General features: G+C 39.8%; 1 protein-coding gene across 1 annotated transcript in view; it reads right to left on the bottom strand.

Moving 5' to 3' along the window:
* Nucleotides 1-12,365, bottom strand: part of St6galnac5 (ST6 N-acetylgalactosaminide alpha-2,6-sialyltransferase 5) — a 164,622-nt gene that overhangs the window by 4,274 nt on the left and 147,983 nt on the right. Inside the window, exon 5 of the mRNA XM_048814094.1 lies at nucleotides 8,849-8,956. Coding sequence (XP_048670051.1) covers nucleotides 8,849-8,956 — 108 coding nt within the window. The remainder of the gene's footprint in view (nucleotides 1-8,848; nucleotides 8,957-12,365) is intronic.

Genomic DNA, 12,365 nt, shown 5'->3' with positions numbered 1-12,365 from the left:
TTTGTCATGTAGCATCTAAACACTGCTCATCCTGGCTTGGATGCTGTGTTGAATTAACACATTGCCTCTCTAGAATGCCTGAATTGGGAGTATAGTGAAACTCTGGATCCTTTCTTGTCTTATTATGGATTTCACAGATTTATTTCCCCTAGAAATTGGAATTACCTTAAAATTTAATAGAAGGTATTTTCAATATAGAAAATGCATGCCAGGGAAAATTCAGACTGGAATTAACCACATGAAGAAAAATTGAACAAAAAGGAGCAGAAACTCATGAGTTAACCCTCCACAGGCTCACATGGCATAATTTCGGAAACTGTGCCCAAGTCATAGCCCCACAGTATACTTGGGGTTAAGTTTTTTTCCATCTCAAATCAGGTTTTAAATCTGATTCATCTATATTTTGGACATTTTATTGGCATAAATCTGACTAAAGAAACAATTAGGTTTCTAAAAATATCACAAGATTGATTCAGCACCTAGGAATAGAAGGTAATTGGAAACCAGCTAAAGGATGCTATGTGATCAATTTCCTTATTCAGGAAGACCATCTCTTTGAATGAAAACTTATCTGGCTCCATATTGATCACTTAAAGGATGAATTAAATGTATGTATTTGGGAATCAAGATTTCAGAGGTGTCCAAATGAGCCATTCATGTAAATGAGAGCTGTTTCCACACTTGAACACTCTGTCCAACTAGCAGCAAAGTGCTTTGCGGGATTTGGGAAGGCAGATCTGCAGGAGGCAAGAAGAAGATCTCCCTCCTTTTGGTTTAGAAAGCCCTTCCTAGCTTCGGGTCATAATTCCTGAGATCTCTTCTCAAACCTGACTTTCTAAAGGCTGCCATAACTTTTAATTCCTTCACCAATTCCAGAGAAAACAGTCATGCACATGGGCATAACTTCCAGGTTCAGGGACTATTGTAAAAGGAAGGATTCTAGTGCCCCAGTTCCTGTTTGGGGACCAGTGAAGCTGAATGAGTTGAGGTGGAGTAGTGGACTGTTGCATGGGGAGATGGTCACAGAGCCAGTTCTCTGAGTGGCTCACTCTTAACAGCCAATGTGGACACAAGTCTTGCACAATGCAAAGAATTTTTTTTTTCTTTTTAAGAAGGAGCACGTGGGGAGAGTGAAGGAACGAACATTTAGTTTACCTGGGGAGCTTCAAAGACATGCTCTTACCAGTGTACCACTCCCATAGCTCTTGGGTTAAAAGATTTGGAGAGGTCCCAGACACAGATATTTTTGAAGTGCTTTAGGTTTGAGCATCAAAATAAATAATGGCAGTGTTGGATAATAAAGTCCATAAAATGAATTAAATATCCATGAGTTCATGATGATTATAATAAATAGCTGACTAAATAAATAAATGGGAGAAGCAATAGTGTTTCACTACAAAGGAATTACAAATAGTAAATGCAGAAAGATTGAGGGAATAGAAAATCACCCTAGAACAGCGTAATAATTATTATGGGCAAGATGCACCAATGAATGGAACATTAGTGGGGAAAAGGAAAATAAAAAGGTTATTTGCAAAGTCTTAAAGCTTTTCCCCAAGTTATATATTAATGACCAAAGGGAAAATTGTAACTTTACAATGGGTAAGCCCAGCAGACATCACCTTAACCCAATGATCAAGGTTAACATGGCTGGTAATAAGGTAATAAGATACTGCCATCATGTACCTCCTCATGGGAGAGGCTGTGAAGGGCTTAGCACATCAGTGGTATCCTTCCCAGGAATGCATAACCACAATCTTATCATGGGGAAATATCAGAAAAACCTACAGTGGGGGACATTTTACAAAACACTTGACCAGGACTTTTCAAGGGTGTCAAGGTCATGAAAGAAAAATATTTGAGAATGAAGAAACAAGTAAATGCAAGGGAATCTTTGACTAGATCTTGGAGGAGATAAAGGATATTATCAGAGAAACTGGTAAGATCTCAATAAAGCCTGCAGTTTAATTAAGCATTGTACTATTAATTTCTTAGTTTTGAAAACTGGACCTTAATTAGGAAAACTTTCAGCATTAGGGGAAGCTGGATAAAGGGTACCTGGACTCAAGTTTTCTCTAATTCTAAAATTATTTAAAACAAATGTTACTATATAAATAACACACATCTGAATGCGTGCTTATATATACATATATAAATATATATTATTTAAAAAGAAGCTCCTTAGGAGGTTCTAATGTTAAAAAGCTCCTTAGGAGTTTCTAATATGCAAACAGGCTTGAGAAGACTGAAGTTACCTGCTAAAGTTTCAGTTTTTAACTAATGTGACGCCCTTTCCATCTGAGCATGTGGCACCCAGGGAGAGATTCCTTTGTCTGGCTTCAGGCACACAGTCTCACTCATGGACCATCCAAGCTGCAGTACTTGAGCATTTCAGCCCAGACCACAGTGCTTTAGCACTCTACAAGTATTAACTTTAACACTCACAATACTCCCTGAAAGAGATATACTGTTATTACTCATATTTTACAGATGAGAAAATACATGCCCAGAAAAACCAAAGACATTTCAGAGCTGGTTGACCATTGACTCTTTATACTCAGAGTGAAGTTCTATGTCTTAGAGAAGCTCCTGTCCCCAGGTAGGATAGCTGAAATAAAGTTACTTGGTTTCTGCTGGGATCATCAGCACATGACTGGGAGCTAGCTTGTCTAGGCTATATTATTCCAGGCCCCCTGCTACAGAGGTGCCCCATGTGTGATGCTTACTCTGTGCCGCTGGTCATGATGGTAAGTAGATGCCTGAGGCTTGTTTATAATTCTGCTCACAACTGTGAATGGCAGCATGCGTCTACAATGCCCCATTTTTTTAATCTTCCAAAGCAAGTTGTACAATTGGGAGGAAACCTCACAATATTAACAAGCAAGAGAGGATACTTCAATTTTGGGGTATAGATGAGGTTCAGCATATGCTACCCCAAAATATTTGAAGAAGCAACAGAAGAAGGTCACTCCCACTTTCCCCTCACCCCTCTTCCATGAAGTAGATCTTAAAGGAATTCTTGACCTTCCTCTAAAGTGGATCATAAAGCTTTTATCCAGAAATACACACACACACACACACACACACTCACTCAGAGGAAAGGAACAGCCTCATCCTCAAAGACCCAGAGATGCAAAGAGGAGTCTGAGTTAAGATCTGGTAACTCCCACCCAATGCCTCATCATTAGATCATACATTTTTTGCCCTATCATATTTCTCCACTACTATTCTCCTCTTCTTCAAACTTAGCATAAAAATATGCAGGTTCTTTTATTTCATTGGGTCTCCATTTCTGAAGGCTCCCCACCCAAATCTTACATTAAATGAATGTGTATGCTTTTTGTTGTTAATTTGTCTTCTGTTATGGGATCCTCAGTCAAGAACCTTGTGATGAGTGAGGACAAGAAATGATTTTTTCTCATCCACAGTATCATCTAGGTTGTCCGTGCTCACTGGATTTGGGGCCAAACTATCCAAAAGGCTGAAAATGTTCCAAAAAAAGCATAACATCTTTGTCTTTCTCTAGAGTGCTCACTCTCTTTATGTACACTTCTATTTCTGATGTGGTGCCTGGCTATAGTTGGTACTCAGGAAATGTTTGAAGAATACAGTTGAGCTAATAGCTGTTAAGTGTCTAGGTTGTTCTGCAGTTGGCTTGTGTCAGAAGCCTTTGGGGTCACCCTGTAGTATTCAAAATAAAATGTACCTACAACATCCTTTCCTAAATAGGAAAGAGAGTGGAATGAATCTGACAGAACTTTCCTATGTTCATATATGAATACACAAGCAGCGGAACTCTACATCATATACAACCACAAGAATGGGATCCTAATGAGACTAAGTTATACTCCATGTATGTATAATATGTCAAAATACACTCTACTGTCATGCAAATGTAAATGGAACAAATTTTTAAAAAGAACATTAAAAATTATCTGCTGTAAGTTCAGAAGTCCCGCCAATTCACAATTACTCTGCTACCTTGATTTCTTGGCTTTGGAACCTCTTTAGAAGGGAATTGGTTGCACACTTGCAAATCTTGGTACGAACATGTATCTGGAGCACACAGTAACAAGAACCTGTAGCTGCTTATCCTTCATATGACAAAGAGCCATGATGAGTCACCTGAGCCCCACGTTGGCCCCCCAAATTTAGACTCTTTGGGTGATGTCATAACATCTCAGAATAGACCAGTGATATCCATGGGAGTCGGAGGAAGGTAATGAAAACACCCAGTGACTGGCAAGAGTTGATCAAATCATGGCAAAGCTGGAGAAACAATAAGATTTCAGGAAGAAATACAATAATATGCTTTAATTCTACATCATAAAATATAAATCACATAGGTGGCAATACCATTCCACATCTGTCCACCATAAGTATCTGATTCTGCACAGTGGACTATCTCCAAGTAGAAACTTTTCCCTGGTACTTATTGCTGGCAGTTTTATTAATGTTCACTAGCTAAGAATTCTAGCAGAATCAACTCTCTGGTATTCACGATACCTTCGAGATGTCCTTCACATTATGGATGAGATATTAATTTAGTTCCATGACAGTGATCACTCTGAATCATTACCCCACTAATTAATACTCAAGAAATGATGGGTAACAGAGAGTTGTAAACTTGGTAATGTGCTAAGTATGACCAGAAATAAGATTATTAGGTAGAATTTAAATGCTTGGCCCATTACTATCGCAAATAATTTACAATGGAAAATGAGGTTAAAAATACTCATCATAACTTAGTTTAGAAAGCAACGATAACAGATCTTTATAGTGCAATTTATAGTCCATCCAAGGAGAAAGGATTTGGCTTCCTACATAGATACGGCATGATTTAAGTGTCTACTGTCCACAGAATAATATATTTCGATGCTGTCTCTGGTGCAACACGGCATTTATTTTCTCCAGCTTTCTGAACACTGATGAGCATGAAGTCTGGCAATGGGGGAAGGGTCAGAGCTGATACCTGAGCTCTCCTATGAGGACACAATGCTGGCCCTGGCTGGGAATGAGACAGTAGGGCCACCATTGACTTCTGGGCCTCCCTCAAAATCTGAATTTGCCATTTGCTAATTACACTCTTCAATCACCTGGCACTTTTTGTCTTGGGACAAAAGTTCTGAACTAATCTCTTAGATACCCCCAAGGAAAAGTCTTTTGTTTATCATGGAACCAGCCTATACTGAACATATACTATGTTCCAGACACGGTGACAATGGCTAAAGATACAAATGGGGACTGAGACATGACCCCTTTTCTTAAGGGGCCAAGAAACAAATGAAGGAAGTAGACCAACTGGTCACAGAGGTTGGGCAGCATAGAGGTAGAGGAAGGCCCAGTGGGCCCCAAAGTTCTGACATGTGTCCAGGAGGATTTGAGGAAGTGGAAGGTTGAAAACTTTGGTGCCTGAGCCCTAGAGACCTAGATTCAAATCCTGGGTCTGCTACTTATCTGCTGTAAGACCTTGGTGAGCTGTTTCAGTCTTTATATAAAATAGTGATACTAATGATGCTCACCTCAGCAGATTATTTCAGACTTCAACAGAATAACACACGCGTTCATGCTAGGCACAGTGCTGGTGTGAGATATGTGCACACAAAATTTCAGCCATTCATATTATTAGTAAAGAAATAGTAGTAATCAGCCAGATTAAGAAACTTAGGGGAGCGGCCTTCCCAGCTGAGGGCACAGGGAAGGTATCTGCAGTGTGATTTCCTTGACAAGATTTTCAGTGTGGTTCAAATAAATCTGTGTGAGTGGAGGAGACGTGACTACAGGAGCTTGTGGAAGCCTGATTCTGAAGGGCTAATGGGTGCTAAGCTTGGAAATGTAGACTCTATTTTTAAAGCTTTGGGGCTGGGCCACTGAGCAGTTTCAAGTGGCAAAGGTCAGATCTGTGGTGTTCCCTGGCTGCACAGTGATGTTTGAAGAGAAAAAGATCAGGATTGGAGAGAGCAGTCAGGAGGCGATGGATCTAACAAATCCAAGAAGAAAAGTTCTGGCCACTCAGATGACTTTTAGTCAGTGTTTGATTCTTCCAGGTCTTGAATATGTCCCTCATCTGCCAACATGGCCATTTATATACCTAATATATAATCTATCTATACATAATCCTAAAAGTAATTCAAGCCAGTTGGGTTGGGTGAGAAGGCCACAGCTCCAGGAGAGCTGGATAGAAAATGGCAGCTTCAGGTTTGTAGGGGTGAATACCCTACCCACCCTTAACTTGGAGATCATGCATTGCTTAGCTGTTCACTTCTCTGAGCTGTAATCTAGGCCCTACTTCCTCTCCCACTGCCTCCCCTCCCTCACATCACCCGTGTGGCTGCTGATATCCCCTTTGAGTCACCACCACCCCACCCTGTTGGATATCTCGATGGGAGTGAGTTCAGTGCTTTGCCTCTCTATTCCTCAGCTTTCCTGAAAATAAGAAGGTGATGGTCAAACTCTTCTGCAAAGTATGTGAGAGTTATATTTAGACTGTAAAGTAGGATGATTGTATCTTAGACCAGAGGTTGCCAAACTGCATATTTGCCAAGGGCTCTTTTGTTGAAAAGAAATCCTATGTGATTGACAGCAGGGTTCTCTCTCCAGCCCTTCCCTTCCAGGTGATACCCAACACTTCTCCATGTTTCTGACAGGACTCCAAGAATAGGGATCCTTTTGAAGAGTCCTTGCTGAAAGCATCTCATGCAGACAACTGCTGAACCTTTGCAATGGCAACTGAGGAACAGAAACCCAGAGCCAGTGGCAGCATATGGTGCACTGACATCTTAATTTCCTTGTAAGTATCGTTCCATAATCATTTCTATCCTACTGTACATGAAGTTGCAATGAACAAACTGAGTAAGGAAAATGGCAGGTTACTTGCTTTTCGTTTGTTTTCCATAATAAATGGAATATTTCCTTGAACACTCTAAAGCATTAACATTTCAACTTATTTTTGCTTTTTCTTTCCAGCACCCTGATGGCTTGGAAATGTATTACATAATTATATCTACCATATAACCGTTGACGACTCTTTGCATGTCTGTAGTGCTGTTCTCGCTGCCTTTGTTAGGCTGTTGGTTTGAAGAGGCAGTTTGCTTTTTTATACCATCCTCCCTACTTTTTGCACATAAGTTGTTAAACAGGGAAACAATGACAGTGAATTAAGTGATGAGGAACTGGGTAAGGATCCAAGCTAACTTGCTTCGTGTTGCCATGTACCAGGCGCTGTTCCAAGACATGTATTAACTTATTTAGTCCACCCACGATTCTCAGAGGCAGTCTATTATCATCATCACATCCACTTCTATAGGTCTGGAAGCTGAGACATAGAGCCATGAAGGGCACCCTAGGTTGGCATGTGCTAAACTGGGCTTTACCCTTGCAGTCTGGCCCTGCACAGGACACCCTTGCAAGTAGGTCTCTGTGTCCAGACCATTCCCTCTTTGTGACGTGACTCTGTCATATTCACCAGCTCTGTTATTATGTTGAACTTTTGCATTAAAAATGGTAGGAGAAGAGTGGCAAAATGGTAATGGCATTGCTATGGTTTTTGAATGCATCCACCAAAACTTGGGTTGAAGTTTAATCCTTATAGTGAGGTATTAAGAAGGGAAACCAGGTGGGACCTGTAAGAGGTGATTGGTTCATGAAGGTTCTGCCCCCATGAATGGATTAATGGATTAATGGATAGAGGATTAATGGGTTATCTCGTGGGTCTGTTATGAAAGCCACTTTGTTGGTGTCTTGTGTGTGCCCCTCTCACTGTGTGTTGCCTTATGCTGCCCCAGGACTCTGCATAGCCCTATCAGCAAGAAGGCCTTTACCATATGCACCCTTTCGACCTTGTACCTCCCTGCCTCCAGAGCCCCGAGTTAAATAAAGCTTCATTGTTTATAAACAGCCAGTTTATGGTATTCAGTTATAACAACAGAAAGCAGACTAGCATCATTAATTTCCAGGCATGATTAAATATTCTTTCTCATCCTTGTTTTAAACCTCCAAATTGTAGCCTTTGCCCAACGATCTATATGGCCTTTGAGCCATTGTTGGGTTTAAAACTCATGAAGGCATAGGTAAGCATGAATTTTAACCAGCAAGTTTAAAATATAACAGCCCCAGGTCTGACCATTTGAAGATCAGGAGTGAGGCTACGTGTAGGCTATTGGGCATTCCTGAAAATTGGGTGCTTTCTGAATTTATTGACCTGAGTACTTAAAATTACAAGTGAGTTTTTAAGTGGGCTTCCACACATCAGGCCCTGAATACTGTGAGGCTTTGCTGGCACACACGCACTGCCTGGGCACACGCCAGGAGGGAGCTCAAGGCAGCCACAGACATGTGCACATGCTGCCTTTAAAGTGATACATCAAAATAATTGTGCCTGTGCTTTTTGGCCTTAGAACTGCAAACTGAGGCTACTGATGTGGCAAGAGAAAGAGGCTCAGAGGGATATTTTAATTTTAGAAAACAGGCTTCACTGTTCAAGGAATTTCCCTCTTTAATTCATTTAAAAATACAACCTTCCTTTCAAATGAGAAGAAAACTAATATTTCTTAATGCTTGTTCATTGTTAATATTATGCCAATTATTGCATTACTTTTGGCTGATAAATATTCCGAGCATAAATGAAGCCCATGAGATGGATTAATTCTCTGGGAGTACAAACAAAAACTTTCAATATTTTATATCACATAATTAAATGCTGTTTGTTGTTTTTAGAACCAGAACTTGGGACATGCTAATTAATTGCTTCAAGAAGACAGACATGTTTCACGGTTGATATTCAGAAGCAGAATATTTATAAGCCCTGTACAACACTGATGACAAATTACACTTGCAGAATAAATCCTACCTGCAGAAGTCTGGGGGCACCATGCCATAAACATTGATCCTGTCACACAGCTCCAGAGCAATCGTCATTGTGAACCAGCCAGTGCTGAGCCAAGTATTGGAGATCTTCCTGGAAGAAACAGTGATTAAGTCTGCAATCTGGTAAAATAGTCATCAAATCCATTACCACCTTAAATTCTTTCTGGAGCAAAGCTGACCATAATCAGACAGACAGATACAGATGTTCTCCTTCTCTCCCTCCTTCCTTCCTTCCCTCCCTCCCTCTCTCTCTCCACTTGGTAAATATGCATAACTTTACCAAATTGATCTCTCTTATCAACAGCACCATACTACATGGTATAATCATATTGGCATACTATCACGGTGGGTTCGTGACACTAAAGGATGCTCAGAAGACTTCTATATCACCAAAGAAAATGATTAATGTTTCAGTGTTTACATATGTGTTATCATAACTCAATTTCTTATAAGATGGCAAGGTATCTGTGGGACAATTTTTTTTTTTATTAACTAGATTATTTGAGTCTAAGTAGAAATTTTCCTTATACTCCAAGCTGGCTAGATAATGAAGAATTAATTAATTTTCATTGCTGGGGATAGAATCCAGGGCCTTGTGCATGCAGGTGAGGCAAGTGCTGTACCACTGATTCCATCTCCAGTCATGACAATGAATAATTTAAATATGAGCAAACATGTGGATAGGTCTATCAATCTATTGATCAATTGATCAATCTCAAGGTCAAAGCTTGTCTTCAAGTAAACAAATTAACACCAATGTTGGGATGGAACATCTTAGTGAAAAACATACTTATTTGGGAAGGGGCTAATGACAGAGGAAAAGAACCATATTTTATGGTTCTTTTATTTAACTGCTTATATTTAACTGAGCCTTTGCTTTATTTTCTCTTAGAACACTCAAGGCCTTCTGAAAATTTTTATGGTCAGTCAAAAATTAACAAACTAAAGGAATGAATCTGTGTATTCCACATTCATTAATTTGCTGGTCACACAGCTGCATTGAGCAATATGCCAAGCCTAAGGATAACTGTAGAGACCTAACACCAAGGTCTAATTTGACCCTGTGAGATGACTCGGTCTCCCATGCTACGCTGCTATGGATATTAATTTCAATTCTTTGGGGGTTGCCACTTTTGCTTTTTTTCCCAGTGCTTATGGCATGCCTCATTAGCCAGTTTCAAACACCTTATCCCCAAGGTCAGACTGTCTGACTTTGCCCAGCCACAGCACCAGATGTGATGTGAATAACAAAGTTGCAGAAAGGCTTTTCTATTGGCGTTGTGTAGCACCCCTCCCTGAGAAGAAGGAAGACTTGTTAAGCAGTCTGCATTATTTCCATTTCAAATAAGGACCAAAAAAAATTTTAAGGAGTCCTTTGTTTCATCAAATACCTGGCAGGCATTGGTGATTCAGTTATTTCCAAATGGGGGTTTCAACTTTTTAGTTCTTAAGCCCTTTGCTTAGTTTTTTCTCCTTCATTCCATTCCATCCCATCCTGACCCAGTAATGTTCCAGGAAGTGCATTTAAATGCTCCTAAAGATGGGAACAACACAGGCTTGAATCTTTCCTGTTTCTATCATAACCAGCTGGATGACCTGAGGCAGGCAGTTTGTTGCTGATTTCTGACCCTTGGTTTCTTATCTATAAGGCAGACACGGGAAGCTCTGTCCTCTGGGCTATTTGAGAACTAAATGAGAGAACACCCATGAAAAGTGTTCAGTGTAGTGTGTTGATACATCATGATTCCTTCCATCTCTTTTGGTTGCTAGAAGTAAATAATTCAACCATTCCTCTCAGTGCTTTTTAGTATGAAGAAAATCCTTCTAGTACTGTGCTACAGGGGTCTTATGTAGAAGCCATCATCAGTAGTCAGAGCAGCAATTATAAAATTCAGAAGCTTCCAGCCCACAGAAGAATTAACAGTCTCCCTCAATTCTCACGAGGGCTTATATTCACAAAGACTTGGAGGCTGAAGGAGATTGCATGGAGCACAACTTACTGAACTGTTAAGGGTAAGGAGAGGATGTGACTTCCCTTAAGTTAAAGCCAGTCTTTGCCTCTGTGCTGTGATAATGTCTTGGCCAGTTCTAATCTGGGTGAATAATAACTGGGAGGATGTGGAGCCCTGGAATACAATGACATTCCCTTATATCCACAGCATCTTGATCTAGGAATCACACCTATATCCCCTATGCTTTTAAAGCTACTGGAAGCATCAAAGAGGGCTTTTCCCCGGGGGGGTGGTGGTGGAGGCTGTCCTGTAATTTTTGTTCTCTTGTGTGATGTAGTGGAGATCACAAGCCACAGCCTTCAACACAGGAGGATGTGGCTCTACAGAAAAAGGCTTCATGGGTAAAAATGGGGAGAATATAAAGTAGAGGAGTAAAGAAACTACAGTGAGAGTTCTTTAAAGTGCCACTTAAAATTCCCCAGACTTCCTAAATAATAGCCTTTTGGGATCACATGCTATAGAAATACAACTGCTTTGTACTTTCTTTCTAAAAAGATTTCAACTCTTTTTTTTTCCAACAAAGGAATATCTACTGTTTTTATACTTAATCAGCTGTAATGAAAGAATATGAAGAGCTGTCATGTGCTTATTAGGGAAAATTATCAGATATTCTTTTATATGATGAAGTAACACACTGAGCTGATAATTCTATAGTGCACACTAAATTACAATTAAAGGCCTTTCTGCTCCACCAGAATCTCATTTATAATCTCTATGGAAATATTCTTCCTGCAGTTATTTCATTTATGCTTCCTTTATCTAATTACTATAATATTGGTTCTGAATCATATTTTCCTAATGTACCCTTATTCAATTATAAAGTTATTTTCAAGTACAGTTACTTTCTAATATCAAAGAATACTACTTGGCCATCTATGTCATTTGTCATGCTTCTTAATTGCAGATTGTTCCTGAGCCATTTTTTTCCTCCACTTTTAAGTAGGGTGAGACTTCTATAAATCAAAATCTATTGAATTATCACATTTATTCAAAATATTAGCCTGAAATAAATGTCCTGATCATGAGATTTGCAAATTAGATATTCCATACTTTATGTACCTTCAATACATGCTACTATTTTATTGGGTTTCAAGAAATGCATACACAGAGGAAATATGGTTACACTCTAAATGTTTTGTGCTTCAATTTACAGAAATAGTTTTATTCTGAAAGACTATTTCTGACTTGATTCTTTTAGTTTGGAGCAGGCTGCAGGTTAAGAAAATACACATATAAAAAGATTGAGTCAACAATATGAGCTTTTTGAAAACAGTTTCCTAACCAGGTGCAGTGGTGCACATCTGTAATCCCAGTGACTCGTGAGGCTAAGGAAGGAAGGATCACGAGTTCAAAGCCAGCCTCAGCAACTTAGTGAGGCCCTAAGCAACTTAGTGAGACCCTGTCTATAAATGAAAAATGAAAAGGCTGGGGATGTGGCTCAGTGGTTAAGTGCCCCTAGAATCCAATCCTGGTACCCCCCCCCCCCCC

The sequence above is a fragment of the Marmota marmota genome, unplaced genomic scaffold, assembly GCF_001458135.2.
Source record: "Marmota marmota marmota unplaced genomic scaffold, marMar, whole genome shotgun sequence".
In the NCBI taxonomy this organism is placed as follows: Eukaryota; Metazoa; Chordata; class Mammalia; order Rodentia; family Sciuridae; genus Marmota; species Marmota marmota.
Note: the sequence above shows the minus strand (reverse complement) of the source record. Positions and strands in the feature narration are given on the sequence as shown.